Source organism: Lepus europaeus, chromosome 1 (genome assembly GCF_033115175.1).
Source record: "Lepus europaeus isolate LE1 chromosome 1, mLepTim1.pri, whole genome shotgun sequence".
Classification (NCBI taxonomy): domain Eukaryota; kingdom Metazoa; phylum Chordata; class Mammalia; order Lagomorpha; family Leporidae; genus Lepus; species Lepus europaeus.
Window position 1 is genome coordinate 18,419,082 of NC_084827.1, and position 22,810 is coordinate 18,441,891.

The 22,810-nt window shown below is 52.2% G+C and overlaps 1 protein-coding gene across 1 annotated transcript; it reads right to left on the reverse strand.

The window, feature by feature from the left end:
• Window positions 1-552: 552 nt before the first annotated feature.
• CPA4 (carboxypeptidase A4) lies at window positions 553-21,978 on the reverse strand. Its single transcript, XM_062195170.1, has 12 exons — window positions 21,911-21,978; window positions 20,362-20,655; window positions 16,173-16,254; window positions 15,178-15,312; window positions 14,053-14,151; window positions 10,496-10,597; window positions 8,816-8,923; window positions 8,031-8,141; window positions 6,889-6,979; window positions 4,940-5,139; window positions 3,979-4,063; window positions 553-740 (listed from the first exon to the last, which is right to left on the reverse strand). The coding sequence occupies exons 1-12, from the start codon at window positions 21,976-21,978 to the stop codon at window positions 553-555; spliced, it is 1,563 nt and encodes a 520-aa protein (XP_062051154.1).
• Window positions 21,979-22,810: the final 832 nt, after the last annotated feature.

Below are 22,810 nucleotides of genomic sequence, written 5' to 3' on the forward strand. Positions count from 1 at the left end.
GGCTGGCAGAGACCTCCACGCAGGTACACCACCAGGATCCACCAGCTCCAAGGAGTCAGGCTGGAGAGGGCTGGCCCGAGGTCTCCACATACCCAGAGGGCTCCGACTCGTGCGAAACAATGAGCTCTTTTTTTTTTTTTTTTTTTTTTGACAGGCAGAGTGGACAGTGAGAGAGACAGAGAGGAAGATCTTCCTTTGCCGTTGGTTCACTCTCCAATGGCCGCCGCGGCCGGCGCATCTCGCTGATCCGAAGCCAGGAGCCAGGTGCTTCTCCTGGTCTCCCATGGGGTGCAGGGCCCAAGCACTTGGGCCATCCTCCACTGCCTTCCCGGGCCATAGCAGAGAGCTGGCCTGGAAGAGGGGCAACCGGGACAGAATCCGGTGCCCTGACCAGGACTAGAACCCGGTGTGCCGGCGCCGCAAGGCAGAGGATTAGCCTGTTAAGCCACGGCGCCGGCCAGCAATGAGCTCTTTAACAGTGCCCCGCCACCACCACCACCACCCCCCCCCCGTGTGCGCACAGAGAGATGTAGACAGGGAGGGGCTCCCCGTTTAGTAGAGATGGTCCCGGACATGCTCCATGATGGTCTTTAGCCCCAACCAACTCTCCTCGGCAGTGGGGATGATCTGGTTGGCCGGCAGGAGGAAGCCATAGTGCCCGGTGTCTCGCAGCTCAAAGGTGAATGCGTACTTGATGCCATTATCATACGCCCAGTCGATGCTGCTCCCACTAGCTGGGTCTGTAAACCAGAGAGAAAACCCCCTTGAAGCCCAGTTCCCATCAGGATTAGAGGGGGAGGGGCCAGCAGTGCTGCCTGCCTGAGGTTTCTGAGGGATCCTGGGTTCTTTGTGCAAATCATCAGGCCTATGACACATAAACACTGGCCTGATCCACAGGCCTCAGGCCATCCTGCACCTTGAGGGTCAGGGCCACCAAGAGATGTGAAATCCTCACCCTCCCCTTGGCCCTCACTCACTGTGTCCTTCCTGCAGGTGACTCTAGTCAGTTCTTACAGGGACAGAGTGTGACAGGCAGCCTCCAAGATCGCCCCAGTGACCCTGGTGTTCCGGATGCTGCCTCCTTGTCGAGTCTTGTCCTGTGTGGAACAGGCCTGGCCCCACCTCTGTAACTAACAGGCTAGTGCAGAAATTAAGCCATATGACCCTCAGAGCTAAGCCACAGGAGACACTGTCATTTCTGCCTTCTCTCTCTTGGGCCACGCGCTCTGGATGGAAGCCATGGGCACTCAAACAGCCCTCTCCAGAGGCGCAAGGGTGAAGACCCGAGACATCCCGTCAAGGGTCAGCTCTGACTTGCCAGGCCCCGAGGGACATGGCCTGGGAGCAGACCCTCCAGTCCAGTGGAGCCTTTCGTGAACGGGCCCTGGAGGACATCCGACTGGGCCCTCACACAAGCTCCTGAGCCAGAGTCACCAGCTAAGCCACTCGGGTTCCTGAACTAAGGAACAGCGCAAGAAAATTAATATTTATTGTTTTAAGCGGCTAAAGTTTTGGAATTTTTTTTAACATAGCAAGCGATAACAGATAGACAGAGAAAAGGAAACACAATCCTTGGGCCTCCCTTTGCCAAAAAGCTTCAGAAAGACAAGAGACCTGTTTTCTGTTACTTCCAGATCCAGCTCCACTAGGGTAGATACGGCTGAAAGTGCAAAGTGTGGATGATACGGACTGATAAAGGAATGCTCTCAATGGCAGCTATTCCTCCAGCATCTGCCATGAGCCAGTAATTACACTAGAAATGTCGCATTTATGATCTCATAATCTTTAAAAACTCAATAAGGTAGGGATTATTGCCCGTGTTTTACGGATGAGGACATCCAGGCTCAGAATGGGTAATTTAACTGAGCAAAGTCAGATGGAAAATGGCAGAGCTGGGGAGTGAAGTTTGACCCAGTGGTTAGGAGGCCTGTGTCCTACTTTGTAGTCTGTGGGTTCAGGTCCCGGCTCCAGCTCCAACCCCTGACTCCAGCTTCCTTTTAAAAATCTAAGGTTATTAGCACAAATAAATCCAGTGCATTCATTTAAGGGCTGCATCGTGTCTCACTGCATGCATGTACTACGTATTTATCCAGCCCCGTCCTGGTAGACATTTCAGTGCTTACCGGTCTTTTATGACTGTAAGTAATGCTGTCGTGAACACCCTTCGTACTCATGATTGATCCGAGTCAGAGGCACTCGAAGACCTTTTGCAAAGTCTTAGTTTGCAAACCCTGAGTACAGCAGGATCATTGAAGAGGAGGGGAGAGGGTTGCTAGAGACAGCCAGGCTGTAGGCAGTTACGAGCCACCTCTGATAGGAGGGAGAGGGTAAAGGCACTGCAAAGGGGACAGGAGGATTAACCCAAACAGGCTGGGATGCTGAGCAGAGGGACAGTCCAGTACGGCACAGCAGACCATCAGGATGCCGGAAAACCGTGCGGTCACAATGGAAGGGGCTTAGATTTCTTCCATATGCTCTAAGAAAGCAGGAAAGTGTGAAATCAATTTTAGAGTGATTTTCATCTAAAAGAGTTAAGCTAAGGAAAAGTCCAACGCTTGAAGGAACCAGCGTCAGCTCTTTACGTAGTGCTTGCCATAACCCGGGAGTTTAGATAGGATGCTGTCACACAAGAATCGATGGCTCTTGGGGCGAGCAGACGGGCCTAGAAAGGACACAGAAGATGGGCTCTGGAAAGAGGTAAGCAATTTCACGTCTCTTGGATGACCCTCGGGAAGGCTGTCCAGAGTCTGCTGGGGAAATCTGATGAGTAGCACGGTGTGGGCACCGTGTGTGTGATGTCGCAGGACGACATCACTGGTGTTTCCCCATAAGCCGGCACCCTGGTGACCCACCAAGATCTTCGAGAGGACCTCCTCAGAAGGCTCCTTTCATTCTCCTTGGGCCCTGACTCAGTTCTGGCTAATTACGCAGAGGGGGGAGTAATCTGCTGCTGTGCTCTCTGAGGAGTCCCCATTTAACAACACTAATAACAATAAACCAGGAATAGTTAATGACTCCCCGCTGCAATTAGCAACACAAATGCCAAGTCCGCTAACTGCTGTCTGCCTGGCTGGGAACAGAGACAGGGCCGGGAGCTGAGCTCAGAGGCGGCTGGAGCCTGGTCTGGAGCATCCTCCTGAGTGATTAAGGAATGAGCTAGGATGGAGGTGACACAGGACTGAAGAGGAAAGAGGTTGATCAGCCAGAGTGCAGGGGCTCTGAGCGGGGACCCTGCACGACACTGCTGACCGGGGAAGCACGAGGGGGACAAGGACAGCCCTGCCTTCAACGGGACCACAGCTCTGCCCTCCATGTTTTTACCTCCGTTTCCCACCTGCAGCCAGTGGCCTGGAAATGGGACACGTTTTCCCCAACAGAAGCAAAGGCTCACAGCATAAAGGAATGGAGGGTCGCAGCAGGAATGGAGGATTGTGCCGATGTAACAGATCATTGGGAAACAAACACAGGTGTTTTCCTCAAAACGAGGTGGTGGGTCATGAACCTCCAGACCAGGTTTAGTTCTGGGGACTTGATTGTGTTTCCTTTGGCCCCGGCCCCCGTATTATTGGGAACCCTGAACCAGCTCCCAGCTGGCCACACTCCAGCACTTGCTCAGTCTCCTGGAAAGTGACGGCACCTCCTCACCCCCCACCACGACCACCTCAGTCTGCCGGGCCCACAGTGAGTTTCCTTGGACGCTGGGAGAACGAGCGGATCAATCTCTAATCCACTATGTCTGAGTCTATAGCGTCCAGCCCCTATTGGGACTTAACCCGTCATGCACACAGGATGACTAGCACGAGAGTGGTCACGACGCTAATGGACACAGCTGCCCGCGACGGCTGTTAGCACGTGACGTCATCCCGTTACCAGTCACAGAAACAAGCAGACCACAACGTGGGACGTTCTCCCTGCAGCTCTGCATCTCAAGGCTCCTCTCAAAGCACTAAGTGACAAATAAACACACAGAGTACTCACAGACAGTGGTGCAGGTGGGACCCACTTGGTACTCAGTGCCCGACACGGAAGCCAGAGCCTCGGCCGCACACCGCGCCACCTCGTCCTGGGAAAGGAGAGAGAAAGAATGGGTCTTGAAGCCAGACATTCCCCACTGGTGTTGCACCGTGATGAATTCCAAAGATTCTTGGTCCATCCCCTGAGTCTCCCTTCCGGTGTCTCCATTTCCGCCTAAGCAGAGCTGAAGCCTGACTCCGACCTGAGGCACACGCGTGTGTCACCCAGGTCTGCTGCCTGCCTCATCCCCAGAGCTTTCCTCCCAGTTTGGGGAAGGATGGAAAGCGAGAAGAGGAAGCAGATGGACAAGCATTCTGCAAGTGCACGCGTTATGTCCTCAAGTTGCAGGAGAGGGAGTCAAGTTCTCCAGTGGTCTGTGGGCGGCTCACCGGCCCCTTGGGAATGTAGCAAAGGCATGACCACCTTTGTCCGCCCTGAGGGAGGGAAGGCCAAGGACGTCCAAGAGAAGGCCCTGGAAGAGCTGTCTCCTGGCGTAGAGGCACAGACAGGGCCTTGGCGGGGAGGGGTGGGAAGATAATGGGCCCTCTCAGGCAGCAGTCACCCACAGATGCACCTGCTGGGGTGAGTCTCTGGACATCACACAGCACCCCTGCGCTGTGGCCTCCACCCTCTTTCCAGTCTGCCTTGACCAGCATGAGGAGCACCTACCCCTGCCCACCCCAGCGCCAGGTGCAAGCAGCCGGTCTGTAATGTGCTTCAATCAGGAAAACCAGGAAAAAGCAAAGGCAGAAATAAGGGCACGGGCTTCTTCCTGTCCCTGGTGGGGCTGATGATGCATCCCAGGGGCAAGGAGAGAAGACTGAACCCTAAGGAAGCACGCCCCGGCTCCCCAGTTGTTGCTCTAACGCTGCAGAACAAGCCCCGGGCAGCAGCCTAGGGACGGATAGAGGCACCCATCACTCACCAGCTCGTCTGCATCCGGGGCCTTCTTGACAGTGTACCCATATGGATACATCAGCAGCTGCGAGTAGCTATGCAGGTCGATGAAGCATTTGAAATTCCCGTGATTCTGAATGAAATCGACCACCGATTTCACCTCCACTTCCGAATTGGCATGCGGGCCATGATACACTTCGGAGCAAGGGTCGGCACTGGTTCCCTGTCCTGGGGGAGACAGTGCATGAAGAAGCATTAACCTATAGGCCAAGGAAACAGAAATGCAGGACACACACCCCATAGGAGGAACTGGAGGTACTGGCCATGGGCAGGCCACTGCTGGACGCCCCTGAGACCTGGTCCATGCTCTGTGTGGGGACTGTAGGAAGGGACAAAGGGCACTGGTGATCAGGGGCTGGATTTGCCACCAGCATGGAGGAGACTTGTGAGGTATTCTTGAAATGGATAGAGTTAAAAAAAAAAATGGATGGAGTTGACCTCATATTATACCAACAGCAGTTGTCATAAATAATTAATATCATACTTAAGAATGATTAATAAGTGTACTAGATAATTAATATGAATACCAATAAATAATGAAAATGACTCCATTTATTCTGATGTCAACTTACTCTCTGGGTTCAGATTTTAATGGCCAGCTGCTGCCAAAAATAATGTATTGTTGTGGCTACAATCTCTTGGTTATTTGACAGGTATTTAGAAATACTACTTTGTGAGTTACTTTGCAAGATATCTCCCCGAGGTATCAGGGTGGGGTATGTGAGAGAAGCCACCTCAGCTGTGGGAATTTCTGCCTTGACTTTGATGGCCTCGGCTCCCACATTTGTATCAGCTCCTCTCCCACAGTCACTTCTTTTTTGTGGTATCTCTATGTAAGTGAAGGCTGTACGCTCAAAACAAGACATTGATGCTGCTGCAGCGTAGGACGAGAGCCTGGATTTGGGAGTGGAAGGTGAGCTGGGGCCCTAAGTTAATGAGTCACAGGCTCTCGACATTGACCATCAGCTGCCTCATCTCAATGATAAAGTTCATTCACGAGCTAAGAATAAAGATCTATATGGGGAAATCCTTGCACACAACTGACACATTTGTAGGGGCTGACATTCAAACAGCTGGAACTCAGAACCCATTCTCTGTCCATGACAGTGGGCTGCCAAGGTTCACACTGACACATCTCAAGGCCTACTGTTCACCACACCATCATGCCTATTAGGGGAACAGAGCTGGCTGCCCTCTTTTGAGCTGCCGCTAGGGACCCTCCTATCTGTCCACAACATGCCCAGGTGACACTACGACAAGGACAAGGACAAGGAAGAGGTGACCACATCTAAGGCGAGACTGGTTTTAAAAACACTCGTGTAGATTGTAACCACAGTGGAAAGATGCCGTGCCCCACTGCTCTCAGGAGGACAGGAATTCCTAAAGCATATTCCCTTTCAAAACTGCAACAGAGACAGACATTGGGCACAGCAGTTAAGAATCTGCATCCCATATCAGACTGCCTGGGCTCAAATACCCGGCTCCTCCACTTTTCCTTCTGGCTTCCTGCAAATGGGTATCCTGGGAAGCAGCAGGTGATGGCTCCAGCATTTGGGTCCCTGCCACACATGTGGCAGACCCAGGAGGAGTTCCTGGCTCCTGGCTTCAGCCTGGCATAGCCCTGACTGTTGTGGGCATCTGGGGAGTGAACCAGCAGATGGAAGATTAATCTATCTGTCATCTATCTGTCCCTCGACTCGTGTGTCTGCCCTTCAAATAAAGTGAAAATAAATAAAATTGTAGTTATCACAATAGAAGTCAAAGCCCAGAGGCATGGAGTGCTGCGGGACGGCCCCCTCCCTCAGTGGTCCAGCAATAGAACCGGGGTGCAGCTGGCTCCCTGCGCTCCAGCTCAGGGCACAGGTGGGCCGCTCTCATCAGTAGCAGCAGGATCTGAAAACCGTCTCCACCACCTACCCGCAAAGCTTGCATTCCAGTTCCTGTTTGGATCAGTGCCAATGCAGGGGCTTCCAGGATTGAAGGACCGTGTCTTCCTCCACATCCGGTTCTGTAAAAGACATGGCAGGTCAGGCCACAGAGGGCTGAGGGGGTTGCTCTGGGAGGCTAACGTGGTGATGAGCATAGTGCGTGGGGCTCTGTCCTCACCAGCAGAGCAGTCTCCCCAGAGCGAAGGGTGAGCCCCTCTGGCTCTCAGGGAGGGACCCCACACAGACACCCTGATGAGAACTTCATATGCGAGAACCAGGCTGACAGCACCTGAACCCACTGGGTCATGGCTGGCTTTTGGGGGAAGTAGGACAGGTGGACGCCAGGTGCCTCACTGGTGCAACCCAAGTGCATAGCATCTCCAAGCATTTTAGTCTCGCCTAAAAATTACCTGAATGCAATCAAGCCTTGGCTCTGACCACCAGTGAATAGGAAATACAGGGAAAAGGGAACAAATTCAATGGTGCAACAAAGAAATCATCAGCCAAGCTCAGAATGTGCAACCCTTGTACAAGAAATTACTTGGTTCCTCCAACAAAAGAATGATATTGCAAAAAGGTGCATAGGGAGTGGTGGTGTGCAACAGAAGAACAATCAGGCGTGTGTGCAGTATGTGGGCCTAGTCGGATCATAACTTGAACAAACTGACTCTTAAGAGACATTTTTAAGACAACTGGGGGTGTCTGATGAGGTTAAAGAACTTCCAGTAATCCTTTAAAGGAAATAGTTGGTATAGTGCATTTTTTGGGTTCTTTTTTTTTTTTTTTTTTAACTATCATCTAGAGATGCATACCAAGGTAGCTCTGGGTAAAATAACATGATGTCTGGGATTTGCTTTAACATTATGTCAGGAAAAAATGTGTGGGAGGGAGAAAGATGAAAAGGAGATTGGTAAGGTGTTGGTGGTTGTTCAAGATCCTAACAGGGAGTTCCTTACGCAAGTCTCTCTAAGAACAGATACTCCCCGGTGAGTCCCAGTGCTGACAATGACCAGAAAGCATGCTCCCAAGGGATTTCATAACACATGGTGGGGTAGAAATTCTCTTAAAGGTCAGACAGCTAGTGCAAGGCAAGGAAGTCTTCGCTCAAGCCCAGCCTACCGGGTTACTCACATGAGTCTGTGTGTACACATATCCATCGGGATTGGCCACAGGCAACAAGAAAATATCCATTTTCTCCAAGATGGCGGTGAGGGCTGGATCCCTCTGGTAGTCGGAGGCAATCTAAGCAGAGACAGGGGCTTGTCAGGCAGGCCGTGCAAGCTGGGTGGCTCCCTCTAAGCCGTGTCTTCCTGACACGCAGGCATCTGGCTAGAGTGGATGTCTGCAGAACAGCACCCACCCTGCGACACCACCCTGGGGCCCACGAGGCTCAGCTCGCTCATCAAACCCTGGGGAGCACAGTTGCATGATCAGCAGCCACAGGGAGCCCTGGGGTACCCACTTCATTAGTTCCTCCCAGGAGGGCAGAGCCACATCACGGACCTTAGGAATGGGAGCCCCCAACTAAGGGGTAGGGAAGGTGTATCTTTCACATGCACCACCCTTCCTCTCCTAGTGCTGGCTTCAGACAGACTTTCTAGAAGGATCTGAAGCCAGCAGGAAGTCCCCAAGGGCCTGTGAGGTGTGGCAAGAGCCACAGGCAAGGCTCACGGGAGTTGGCTGCAGATTGCAGGTCAGGCCCACCTCTGCCTCAGGACCTTGCTCCCCGCCATGAACACACCTTGTCACTTAGCCTCAGCGGGCTGATCAAGGGCTTTGGCCTTTTGCTTCTCCAATCTGAAAAGGCCCAGCCTATGCAGAGCCCCTTCCCGCCTCCCCCTGGGTCTCAGCCACATGGGACCTGCCGAGGGCCCCTGGGCCCACCCAAATCCTTGGCTAATACCAGGTGACATGACCTTCCTCGCCGTCCAGATGGCCGTGGCCTGGGAGACCCACTCGCGGGAATGGATGCCTGCATTCAGCCAAACGGCCGGCCGCCGTTGGCCTCCTTTTCCAGTGCTGAACTGCAGAAGCAGAGAGAGGCCAGAAAGTGACCCGCCGGCCTGCTCTCCCTCACCTCTTCTCTCCCCGGCTCGCTCTCATTCATTTAATTCATTTAAGATAATGCAGAGACCAAATGTTCCTGAGGGCCCCATCTATTTCTCGGGCTTATCCGTGACCAGGGAGCTTAATTGGTTGGCTGCGGGTTCAGCTGCCGGGCCTCAGCCTCTCCGGCGTTCGGAGCAAATGGGAAGGAGAAATAATTGTGATTGTGGATTAGAATGCCCGTGTGATTAGAGAGAATATTATGTCTCTTGAAAGACCTCAAATGGTATCCCAACAGAGAGAGAGAGACACACACAAGGATACGCAAGCCCGGCTGTTCTAGCTGCTGCAATAAAGGAACCTGGTTTTAAATTGGGGGGGAGGGGGTCCACTATAACTCTTTGTAAGTGGCAGTAATGAATTCCAGCTCCTGCTTTTGGGGCCCCTTAGGTCCGGGCTTGGTGCTAATGAAGCCAGGGTCTCCATCATACGGGCAAATAGACTAAATAGAATTATTTCTGAGCAGGCAGCTCAGTGCCAGCCCTCCCCTCCTGCTGGGCATTTGCCCACCACTATAAACCTAGGTTCTTTGGGGCTTATGTGAAGCTAAGGGTTTGACAAATTCTTAGCACCATCGTTATTCCATGGCCAAATTCCCTTTTGTTCATCAGCTGGCTTATCTCTGTCATTGTCATAGTTTTCGACCTCTTTTGCCAATAGAGATCTAAATCCATCTGAAATATCCAAAAATTGGGCTTTGAGCAGCCAATGATCTGAGGCTAGGCTCAGGACTACATCAATCCTAACGTCAGCTCCTTTGGTTGCTTCTCCAGTGAGCACTCCTAAAAGCAGAATGGAACGTATACACCTGTCACTGCCCCACCTGCTGTTTACAGAAGTTGGGAAGAAGGCAGGACTCGCCGGCGCCGGTGCCGTGGCTCAATAGGCTAATCCTCCGCCTAGCGGCGCTGGCACACCAGGTTCTAGTCCCGGTCAGGGCGCCGGATTCTGTCCCGGTTGCCCCTCTTCCAGGCCAGCTCTCTGCTGTGGTCAGGGAGTGCAGTGGAGGATGGCCCAAGTCCTTGGGCCCTGCACCCCATGGGAGACCAGGAGAAGCACCTGGCTCCTGCCATCAGATCAGCGCAGTGCGCCGGCCGCAGTGCACCGGCCACGGCGGCCATTGGAGGGTGAACCAACGGCAAAGGAAGACATTTCTCTCTGTCTCTCTCTCACTCTCCACTCTGCCTGTCAAAAAAAAAGAAGAAGAAGAAGGCAGGACTCTGGCTTTTCTGAGAACTTTCTGGAGTACTGCCTGCCCGCCCTCTGACCCTGTCTCTCAGTCAAAACTTGAATGTGATGTGCTCCTTCCAACTCCCCTCATGTTAGACTAAAGGAAGGGATTCTGCCAGATCAACTCTACCCCAGGGGAGCCTCCTGAAGTGTAAGGGGTCTAAACCGCTACCCCTCCAGAGTTCTAAGGGTGGAATCCTGGGCACAAGGACCCAGCAGTGTGTGTCTCATCAGGACCCTTACAAGCACGGGGGCCTCACCTTCAGGACGTACATGGGCCGGTTCTCAAAGGAACGTCCAATCTTCACCCTGCTCGCCAGGTCAGGAAAATCTGTGGCAATGCTGTCCATCTCGTGGTAAATCTGAAGCGTGCGAAAGGGAACCCAGGGACCTTTGGAAAACGTGTCCAGGTCTGGATGGATGCCTGTTTATTGTGTTGGTCTCAAAGATTTCTTCCAGGCTCTCAACCTTAGGGTTGACCATGTTAACAGCCTGGAATGCTTATTACAAGGAACTGCCTGGGCAGTCCGTCCTTAAGTTTTCTAGGGTATGACATATTTTATTTGTCCACCAAATTATACTTCACGAAACTGTAGTGGGGAGATTTGCACAGATCCTGTCTTAACAAGATACTGTCTTAAATGTATAGGCCTTTGCAGCATCTCCGCTTATCCAAAGTTCTTTTTTATTTTAAGTTGTTTTATTTATTTAAAAGGCAGAGAAACAGAGAACTCCATTCACTTGTTCACTCCCCAGATGCCCCCAATAGGCAGAGCTGGACCAGGCTGAAGCTGGGAGCTGGGAACTCAGTCCAGCTCTCCAGTGAGAGAGGCAGGGACCCTGTCCCCTGCTACCTCTCGGGGTTTGCATCAGCAGGAAACTGGGCTTGAACCCGGGCACTCTGACCTGGGCCCCGGGCGTCCCAGCTGCAGCGCCACGTGCCCACCTGCCCAGGCTGTCTGTGGCAAGACTTTTCAAAATGTTGTGACTACTTCCTACACCAGACCAAAAAAATAAGATCAGAATTAGCATGGACCATAAATAGAAGAGCTTCAAAAAGTTCATGGAAAATGGAGTTAAAGAGATTTACCTTTTTAATTTTATAAAGTTTATTTTTAATTTAGTAAATTGCTTTTGATGCAAAGAAATTTTAAAATATATGTACAGGGCCAGCGCCATGGCTCACTTGGTTAATCCACCGCCTGCGGTGCCAGCATCCCATATGGGCGCCAGGTTCTAGTCCCAGTTGCTCCTCTTCCAGTCCAGCTCTCTGCTGTGTCCCAGGAGGGCAGTGGAGGATGGCCCAAGTGCTTGGGCCCTACACCCGCATGGGAGACCAGGAGGAAGCACCTGGCTCCTGGCTTCGGATCACATTTGGGGGGTGAACCAAAGAAGGAAGACCTTTCTCTCTGTCTCTCTCTCTCTCACTGTCTAACTCTATCTGTCAAATTAAAAAAAAAAATCTATGTACAGCTTTTAAATAGGCTGCATTACCAATGACCTTTTTGAAAACACTTTTCTTTGCATGGATTTCAAAATCTGTATGCCAAAATAAGTTTAACTTTTAATTCCATTTTTTTCCACAAACATTTTGAGATACCCTCAGATGCATACTAATATGCTACCACACAATGTATTATGTATATTATTAAACAGAAATTAAAATGGTTGCATTAGTAATAAATATAAATACAGAGAAATAAATAGAAGGTGTAGTAGTTTCTTCCATCCTGGTGGGCCATCTTGCTTACACCCTGGGGTACAGGCACATGGCTTTGGAAATGATTTCTTTAAAGGCTTGTGAAAATAAGCAAAGAACTAGAAAAATGGCTAAAAATATACCCATTTGCTTTGGGGGGAAAAAAAGGGAAGAAAAGAAAAAAAATTTATTTAAATAGAGTTTACCCATATTTGTTGCTCAGATTTCAAAATTCTGTCCTTAAGATGGGAAGAAGGTGTTATACAGAAGAGAAAAATGTGAAATTGGTAAAGAATAAAGTCAAGCCTAAAGAGTTTATCAGACTTGCAGTGGATACCCCACCCTGAGCAGAAACAGGAAACCTCCCCCCAAATCACACAGGCAAGCAGATAGCACACGATGCAATGGTTCCCAGCCAAGCCTAAATGCTAAAGGAGGGCTAAGTGTAGGTGGCAGAGCGAAGAAGCAGCTAGCGCAGGTAGAGTGCAAGAAACCGAGCCACGGAGCTGCACTGGGCCTTTCAGGGCGGAAGCAAACCAGAGAGAAGAGTACAAGGCACAGGACCCAGTGCAGGGCGAGGAGCTGGGAATTGGCAGTTCTGGCCTCATAAAGGGCTTGGCGATTCTACCCGCTGGCCCTGGAGGGTGAAGGAGCAGCAGGGTGGCTGTCCTGAGCCATGAGAGGAAAAAGTCGTCCAGGAAAAGTCAGAACACCAAGCTGTGTCCCGATGCGGGGCCCAGACGCACACTGCCAACCACTACGGATCTAGAGAAATCAAGAGGGACACGCACAAAGAATCTAGAACCAGAAACCTTGGCAGGGACACGCATGAAATTCCCACTGGAGACCTAAGAAAGCCCTAGCGGCTGCAGGATGCGAGCTCTTCGAAGCTATTTCTGGAAAACTGAGTCTGAGCACACTGCGAGGGAGATGGCACGACGGTGCCTAGCCAGAGGCAAGAGAGAGCTGTGAACCGGATCCTGAACGACACCCAGCCCCAGGGAAACCAAGGTGTGTGGATGAGAAAGCGAAGCCGCAGCAGCCAGCAAGGCAGAGCCGGGCCCCTCTGGAGTCATGGGTGACATTTGCAACTGGTTAGATCAGCTGGGGAGGGCCCCACGTTAATGAGGCTAGCGTCATGGTTTTGATCCCTGTGTGGGCTCCGAGCTCTGCGTTCGTCCATGGCCTGAGCCTGAACTCCTAACTTTATCCAGCTGTTTTGCAGATGTATGTCCCTGGTCACAAGCGGGATCAGGGGGCAGCGTGGTTGGACGTGTACACAATAAACAGAGCTACTGACAAGCATGGGAAAGCAGTGGAAAGAGCCGGTCAACCTTTGAAATAATCCCTCATGTAGAAGAAAGCAGGTCGACGTCTATGTCCTGGGAAAGGCGTGCCAGGAACACGGTGTCTGCACGCCCAGAACAGCGTGTCCTCAGGTGTCGGAGGGAGCATACCGACGGAACCCGGTCCTTTGTTTGTGAACCAGTGGCGAGTTTGCCGACTAACGCAGAGGATCCCGGAGGGCGTAAGAGAAACGCACCGGCCTCCATGCAGCCCCCTGGGATTTCTCAGGTTCCAGCATCGCGTGTAATTATTTCTGCTCCAACTTTTTCATTTATAGGTTTGGCTTCCCTTGAAAGTCAGTCATCTCTGTAAAGTGGTTTCTAACTGAACACAGCACCAAAATGCATTAGGGAACAAATATACACTATAAGTAGTCATGATCAATGAGTGGAAATATTTGGTTAACCTTGGAAATAACCACTTGTCTACTTGCCTGGAATAAGTACATTTTATTCTGAGTGAGGGATCGTGGTGGGGTGGGAGAAGGTTGCATTACAAGGACTGGAAATGATTACGATTATTTCACGGTTTTCCTGAAGGGCTTGCCTAAGAAGGATGTGTGTGGGAGAAATGTCTAGTTCGGGTTTTACTGCGCTCTTAGGTGCTGGTGGGAGTTAACGCAAGAATGAGAAAGGAACTGAAGCTTACACATGTTAGTCCCTCAGTGAAGTGATCCCACGCTGGAGACCAACACCCCCTGCGAGTAAGGAGAGGGGCCGCACGGTCAGGGCGCAGAAGAGCGTGATGCTGAACCTGCCCTTGAACACTTACGGCTTCCAGAGAATGATAAGCGCCATAGTTGAAGTTACTGCCGCTCCGTTCCTGCCCTTCGTTCTGTTGCATCTCTTCATCTTCGTTGTCTAACAGGGCCTAAAAACACGCGCACAGCAGTGTCGTCCAGTGACCCACTGGAGATGTAGGCTCCCGTGCCTCCTGCTACGGCTTGGTACGTGGTCCGGCCAAAATGGCCGTGCCCTCAGCGTGTCAAGTGGCACAAATGCCAAGGTTTACAAGGGGGTCAGGTTTCCTTCGTGTATCTGTAAAATTTTACTCCTGGATGCTCGATTTACATCCCTCCATGTAAAACCCACTGACTCCCTGGAAGCAACATATGTGCTATTTGGTTATTCTACGGTAGGAGCCCGCAGAATCCGCCTGCATCTGGTACCCAGGGCCCCTGAAACACACAGCTTGGGAAACCATTCCGAAACAAAGAAATTCTCATAACCACTCATACTTTGAAGGTTCCTGGCAGATGTCTGTGACACGGGAGGATGATTAATACGCTCACAGCTGCTCACGCCATCAGGAGACTCCCGGGCCAAATCACCAATTAGTCCACAACCCACCTCCGTGGAGGAGAGGGCAGTCCCGCTGCATGGTGAAGTCCCCCCGGCCGGGGGCTGCTGGCGACACTCCTTCCTCCTTCCTCAAAGGGGGCTTCGTAGACCGCTCTCCAAAGCCCACCCCCACTCTGCTCTTGCCTCCTGACTTTAAAAAAAAAAAAAAAAAAAAAAAAGCCAGCGAGAGGCAGTTTTCCCTTAATGGCACATTGAGGATGTATCAGGCACTGTTAGACATCCCGTATGCGTTTAATTACTGCACTTCTCCATAAATCCCACGGAGTAGGAATCTAGTTCTCACCACGTCACTGATGGCGAAATGGAGACTCAAGACGGTATTAGCTTATCTGAAGACACAGTGCTAGGAGGTAGCCAAGTCGGGGGTTTGGATCCGGATCTGTGTAGCTCCCTAACTAGGGGTGCCCTTTCTCCCTCAACACATTGTTACTACTCTTCTTCTGTTTGCCTCAGTCTTTTCATCTGTGAAATAGGTCCATTCTCAACTGGCAGCCTGGGCCTACGCAAGACCAGTGAGGAGCCCTGGGCTACCCACCTGTAGGTCTTCAATTGTCACCGAGTACTCCAAGCCCTGGGATGCCAGGAAGGACTTGACCGACTGCACGCTGACAGATGGGACCAGGACATCTACCGGCCGACCAAAGGTGGAGGGAGATTTCCAGACATTGAGCTGAAGGCAACAGAAGTAAAACCAGGTTAAAGGGCGGTTCGGGTAAAAGGCACAATGAACTCATTCTTCGAGAACTACTGCCAAAAGCCAGGGTGATACCTGAGGGGCCAGGTTCCACCCGAGGACAAACTTTGTCCATTTCACAACTGCATCTGGCACCTGCCCAGCAGCAGCACCCAGGAAGTGACAGCCCAGTAGCAACTGGAAGCACAGAGCCAGCTGCTCAGGCCGCGCCTCCCAGGACGACACTGCTGTCAACCACAGTGCCTCTTCTGTCCATGAGTCCTGTCCGTTCTCAGCTGTGTCCATGGCACGTTGACTACTACAGGATCTCCGAGGGGACTTGGAAGGACAAGTGTAGGGGCTGCCACTTGCGACGTCAGCATCCCGTAACAGAACACCAGTTCAAGTCCCGGCTGCTCCATTTCCCATGTAGCCTCCTGCCAATACTCCCATGAAGGCAGTAGAAAGTGGCCAAGCACGTGGCCCCTACCACCCAGGTGGGAGATCTGTTTGGAGCTCTTGGCTTCGGCATGGCCCCGGGCACTGCAGCCATTTGGAAAGTGAACGAACAGATGGAAGACCTCTCTCTCTGCCTCTCCCTCTCTGTATCACTCTGCCTTTCAAACAAGTAAGATAAATCTTTAAGAAAAAAATAAATAGATAAAAAGATAAGCTTATGTTGGTGTAAAAAAAAACTTTTTAAACTCATATGTGGTTTTTCATAATGTTCCTTTTTTCATGAACTCTTTGAAGAACCTTCAGACATAAAAGAGCTTTAGAATAAAAAATAAAAATCCCTTTAGTGCAAGGGTCTTTTCCCACCAAGTTACGTGGGACAACCACGAAACACCACGTACCTTAAAGTTGTCCGAATTCACCAGCCAACTCAATTTGCTGATCTCGTCTCCATTTCTGACATTAATCCTAAAAACTTGGTCCCTGGAGGAGAAAAAAAAAAAATGCACACACACACACACACAAGATAATGGTGAGCTTTCAGCTGGCAAATAAAACCCTAAGCCCACAATTCCAGACAGAACTAGGCCGAACGAGAGGAAATGGTCGCGTCTTTGGTTATAATGTATAGCCATTAAAAAAATAAGACTACGTGGCAAATATGAAAAAGTGCTTATGGTATAACTTTAAGGGAAATATTAAGTGAAAGAGCAGGACCCAAAATTGTATGTGTGCCATGATTACAAGTATGGAAAAAGCAGATGCACTGGAAGGGAAACAGACAACGGAAATACAGCAAATGCTGACAGCGCTCGAGTTCGGGTCGTGGGATTATGGATGGCTGATTTTTTTTCCTTGTATCTGTTTTTTGTAATGTAGTCATATTACTTTATAATGAAAAACATATATATTTCACAGAAGGAATGTTCCTGAGTTACACGCAAAGCTAACTGGAGACATAAAGAAGCACTTCTTCACTGTCAAGGGTGAGGCCTGAAACCCTGGCAGAGACTCCGTCCTGGGGAAGGTTGGCTGCCTTCCTCCTAAAGACGGGAGAGGCTGGGGGCCCGCTGCCTGGCTGCCAGCCCCGGAATCCTACATCAGTGCACGCTGCAGCCAGCAACAGCGAGTGGCCCCGGGTGCTAGGGGCCGACCTTGGGCATGGCTCCTTCGCACAGGGCCCTGAGAAGGCACCCTGCCCGCCGGGGCGGCCTCCTTTGTTGCTTGTCCTGCACTTGTTTCCTATACTTTATTTCACTTCCGCAGCAGAGGCAGGGGGAGCGGCCCCCCGAGTCCCGTGTGTGGGTGGGAGAAGGCCGGGCCTGAAAAGCTGCCTTTGTGCTCCCAGCCCGCTCGGGCAGCCAGGGGAGCCATTAGCCCGTTGCTAAGTGACGGCCCAACTGCAGCCGCACTCGACACTGTCACATGCGTCATCTTTTGACACGAGTGAATGCGGGGCGCGCTGCTGCAGGGGGACTGTGGGCTCACGGGGCAGCGCCTCATTAGAAAGAAACCAGTTCCATCCAGACAGACCCTCAGGACTTCACTTGCTTCGGGAAGGTTCTGGGGACTCTCCAGGAGGGTCTAGGCCAGCCCCCAAGAAGGCAAGATCCACTTTAGAGTTGTTACCCTGCCAGGCTTGCCCTTGCCTACCAGCCCAGCCCCCACCGGGGCTGAGGGGTGGGCAGCTAACTGCCTCCAGCAGAGGGGCTGAAAGCCCAGGTGAAAAGCCCTGGCTGGCTGGGGGTTGGGATAGGGCGTGAGAGTGCTCCCCAAGGGTCCCTGTGCTGGAAGCTGAGTCCCTGGAGGGCAGTGGTGGGCGTGGTGGGGCATTTAAGCAACCAGGCCCTTGGGTTCTTGGCGGGGATGAACAGTTTTCAGGGGACCCGAGTTAGTTCCCACAGGAGCAGGTGCTCATAAAAGAACAAGTCTGAGCCCTTTTCTCACTGTCCGGCTTCCCATCGAACTGTGACCACTCCCTCTTGCACACACTCCCACTGTGGTGCCATTGCCATGTTGATGTGTGGCCAAGGAAGCCCTCATGAGAGGCCCAAGAGACAGGGCAGCCTGGTCCAGCCCTGGCCATTGCGGCCATCTGGGGAGTGAACCAGCAGATGGAAGACACCTCTCTCTCTTTCTGTGCCTCTCCCTCTGTCTGACTTTCAAATAAATAAATAAATCTTTAAAAAAAAAAAAAAAAGTGGGATTGCAGCCCTGGGCAGGTGGGAGTCAAACCACTTTCCCCAGGCATGGGCAAGCAGCCCTGCCAAAAGGGAGGATTCGAAACAGGAGGGGCGGGGCCGGCTCTATGGCGCAGCAGGTTAACGCCCTGGTCTGCAGCACCGGCATCCCACATGGGCGCTGGTTCTGATCCAGCTCTCTGCTATGGCCTGGGAAGGCAGTAGAAGATGGTATAAGACCTTGGGCCCCTGCACCCATGTGGGAGACCTGGAAGAAGCTTCTGGCTCCTAGCTTTGAATCGGCACAGCTCCAACCATCTGGGGAGTGAACCAGCAGATGGAAGACTCTCTCTCTCTCTCTCTCTCTCTCTCTCTCTTTCTCTGTGCCTTTTCCTCTCTGTAACTCTGCCTTTCAAATAAATAAATTAATTTAAAAAAAAAAAAAAAACAGAAGGGAAAGCCCTATTCCTGATTGAAGACAAGGACCAGCCTGCCAAACCCATGTTCTGTCACAACCTACTTCCGAGATGCCAGAGAAAGAGCTGCTGTATTTATTTTTGTTTAAGACTTATTTATTTGAAAGGCAGATACAGAGAGATGGGGAGAGTGCAAGCTTCCATCCGCTGGGCCTGGGCCAGGCCAAAGCCAGGAGCCAGGAGCTTCTTCTGGGTCTCCCGCGTGGGTGCAGGGGCCCACACAATTGAGCCAGCTCCACTGCTTTCCCAGGAGTGTTAGCAGGGAGCTGGATTGGAAGTGGAGCACCTGAACGCGAACCGGCGTCCACGTGGGATGCCAGCATTGCAGGCAGAGGCTTAACCTTCTATGCCACAGCACTGGCCCCAAAGGGTGCTCTAAACAGGCTTTCTGGGGCAGGCGTTTGGCGCAGTGGTTAAAGTGCCTGGGTCGGACTCCCGGCTCCACTTCCAATCCCAGCTTCCTACTAATGCGCACCCTTGGGGGTAGCAGATATTGGCTCAAGTACTTGTGTTCCTGCCACCCACATAGACCCAGCTTGAGTTCCCGGCTCCTGGCTTTGGCCTGGCCCAGCCCTGGCGATTGCAGGCATTTGAGGGAATGAACCAATATATAGGAAATCTTCCCCCACCCCAAATAAATTAAGTAAATATATTTTCCATATGGGCATCCTATGGAGTAGGTGTTTGGGGTAGCTGTTAGGGTACCCACAACATCCCATACCAAAATGCCTGGGTTTGAGTCCTGGCCCTGCTCCCAATTGTAGCTTCTTGCGAATACATTTCCTGGGAGGCAGCAGGTGGTGGCTGAAGTACTTGGATCCCTTCCATCCACCCACATGGGTAGAATTCCCAGTTCTCAGATTTGGGCCAGCCCAGCTTTGATGGTTGAAGGCCCTGGGGGAGTAAACCAATGGATGGGAACTCTGTATCTTGCTATCTCTCTTTCTCCATCTCCCTGCCTCACCATCAAATAAGCAGACAATTGAAAAAAAAAAAAAAGTGAAGTGGGCAATCTAGAAAGATCCTGTGTGTTGACGCCTCCAGCGGCAACATTAGGCATAAGCAATTACAGAAGGGGTGGGGGGAGGAGCAGATGAAACAACGGGAGACGTAAGAACAAGCGTGGAGACCACGTCACACATTCGTCCAGCACACGCACTCTGGTTTTGCAGAAGCAGAACTTCCCTACTCCTGGGCACAGGCCACGGCAGGGACACAGTGCCTCTCAGAGGCCCCGAAGAAGAGTAAATCCACAACTCACTCATGCTCTCATCGCCAAGCTACAGGGTTAAGGCAACACCCCTAGAGTGCGGGGGGCCGGACGGAAGGGCTGCTGCAGAATGGAGCCCATCCGTCTCTGTCTCCCCTCCTCTCACTTCCACCTCCACCTGGCTCCAGCGCCCCTGAAGCCCCAAGTTCACCATGTACGTTCACTCCTGTTCGACTTCCCACGGGCCGATCCCTGAGCCTGCAGCCCCAGTCCCATCCCTTATGTGCCTGGCGGTCTCTCTCAGGACCCACTCCCGTCCGCCGTGAGGCTTTCCCCAACCAGAGCAAGCAAAGCCTGGACATGGTCTCTAGACAGGGATGGCAGGGTCTGACGTTCCTAGACGTGTAAGCACAGCTAGATCTGCAAGCAGAGCGGTTGCGAGGGGCTGGTGTACGAAGGGCGGGGCAGCCTGTGTCTCTATTTGGAAATCCTCCTTGCCTTGTGCCAAGTTCTGGACAAGCAACAGCTGCCCCTGGACTGAGCTCCTGTCCTTTGCCTTTCCCACGCAGGCAGGTGACTGGGGACCCCTCCTCTGTGTCTCCTCTGCATCTCCAGCCGGGCTCAGCAGCCACTACGAGCAGCGATGCTTAAGGAAGAGGCGGTTGCCCAGGGCGCTCCGACGCCTGCCAGCTGCTGCAGATGCCACAGCCAGTTCTGCCGCTACTTCCTGCTCTCTGCCCGCCCAGCACCTCCAGACATCCTGGCCACCATCCCATCCTTAAAAAGCCTAAAGGTCAGGGCAGAAGGCACCAGCAGAGCAAGAAGGACCGGGGAGGTCCGTGAGACGGAGGGGATGAAGGGAGACAGGCGAGAGGGCACATCCTCCTCCACTCGGGCATTCTGTGTCCTGGCCGCCTGCCCACCTGGGTGCTCCGTGGGAGCTTCCCCTCGCCCCGACTGCTCACTGAAGCATCGGTGGGCCCCAGGGAGGATGCCACCGCGTTTGCTAGGTCCACGACTGTGGAGTGAGAAGAGATGCGGGGTAAGGATGACACCACTGGGTGAAATCATCCACTCAGGCCCTCAGCTCTTTCTGTTCAAAACCTCTGCGGTGAACTCGAAGGCCCAGCCCAGGTGGCCGCCACCTCGTACGATGGGCACATATCCTGAGAAACAGAGGTTGTGGAGCTGTGTGAGAAGCTGCGACGGGAGCTGACAGCTCCGTGCTCCAGCCCACGCAGCGGCAGGTGTAGTTATGACGCACCTGCTGCTGAGCTGCCAGCGAAAAATTGTCCCTCCCTGGCCACGGGCTACGCCTCACCCCTCCGAGCTGTTTAGCAGGAGAGAGACAGGTGTGAACAGAAGTCATCCCCATGAAAATTACTCAATCTCGTCTAAGTAATTACCTCCATAAACAACCCCAAGTCCCTTTAGCCAGGTGGTATACTGGAGGCTAACAGACAGGGACAGACCCGCGAGACAGAGGCTTCTATTTGGAGGTGAACTTGGGTTGCAGCAGAAAGAGAACAGGGTTTGCATTCAGAGTTCCTGCTCCCCTGCTTACCAGCTAAGTGGCCTTGGGTGGGTTCCTTAACCTTTTTAAGGCTGAGTTTTTTCGTGTTTACGCAGAGGAAAAGAACAGCCCTGCCAGGCAGAGCTGTTGCGTGAACCACAAGTTGAAGCACCTTGCAAAGGGCACCGCGTTAGGCAATCCTGAGCAGTTAGCATTCAGTCTGCCCACAGCACACCCTGCCATGCCATGCATTCGTCTCTGCGACCTGCACACCGTCTCCTTTGCAAACCTCGGAGCATTCCGTGTGCACAGGTGGCCTGGCGTGCGTCCCCTCATGTCAGTTCTTGTGACTGTAGTTGGGCAGGATCTACTAAATCTTCACGTCCCAGAAACCAAGTGAAGCCAGGAAGCCCAGCACCCAGGTCTGCCCCTTGAACACGGCAAAGAGCAGCAACAATAACAAATACAGGACTAAGAGCGTCAGAGATACCCGACACTGACAAATAAGAATCAGGAAGAAGGACTGACAGGAGATCGGGGAGATGGGGAGGGAGGAGGGGGGACCACCTTGTCCAGATCTCACAGATGAAATCAGGGCTCAGAGGGGAAGCGACTTGTCCAGGACAACACCGAGGCAAAGCCAGGTCGAAAACCCAAGGCTTCTTCTCCCTAGACCCTACTACCCGAGGCATCATCGTCCTCATTTCCACTGGCTCCCACATTTCTGAAATAACCAAATAATAAGTCCAAAGGAACTTACCCCAAAAATTTCTCTCGGCCACAGATGCTGGACCCAACGAGGGTCGCGACGAGCAGGAGCCACCTCATGTCCCAAGGTGTCGGTCATCCGGCGGCTGAGTCAAGCTGTATTTATAGGGAGCGTGAGGCAGACTCACGTCCTCAGCAATGCTAACGTGATTCCCAAGCACCCTTGCAACTCTGAGGACACAGGAGGCGGGGCCCTGGCTAAGCCTCTCCCATTCCTTTCCAGTGATCAAGGCTGGGCGTCCTGATCTACAAGGTCAGGAACTTGTTCCACGAGCTGGGAACATCTGCTTCTCCGAGGGGGCCATCTCTTGGCCTCTCAGTCGTGTGGCTTCCACGAGTAAGACAGTCCCAGGGTGCTGGGTGCGATCTGCACCAATGGGAGAGGCCACGGTGCCGACCCAGGATGGAGGTACTCTGGGGTAACCAGAAAGGGAGGACCAGCAGAGCGAGGGCCAGACCGCACACCTGCCAAGCCTCGTCAGAGAAGCCCACCGGTGTGGGTCGTAATGGGGAGCATTTGTGGCTCTGAGGCCCAATTCTAATGATTCCTCTAAGAGAACAGAAATATGAGATAAACATGATAGGAAGGTTCTGTTACTCTGAATAAGCCATCAGCCTTCCTTGGGGTCAAAAGTACAGCTAAGGCTTAATGGAATCACTGAGAAGATTTTCTTAGGTTTGCTAGACTGCGAGTCTGGTGTCCTTTCCGAGACACAGCAGAATACATGGGAGAAATCCGTGATCTCCATGATTTCTTCAGGGGGATCTGGGGCGTTTAGTCTGTCCTGGGAGTTCCATGAGAATTCCCCATCTCGCTGTCCCATTCTTTCCATAGTTACCTAAGAGGAGTGGATAAAACTGAGGGCCATTGCTGGAAGCATTAACGAGTAAT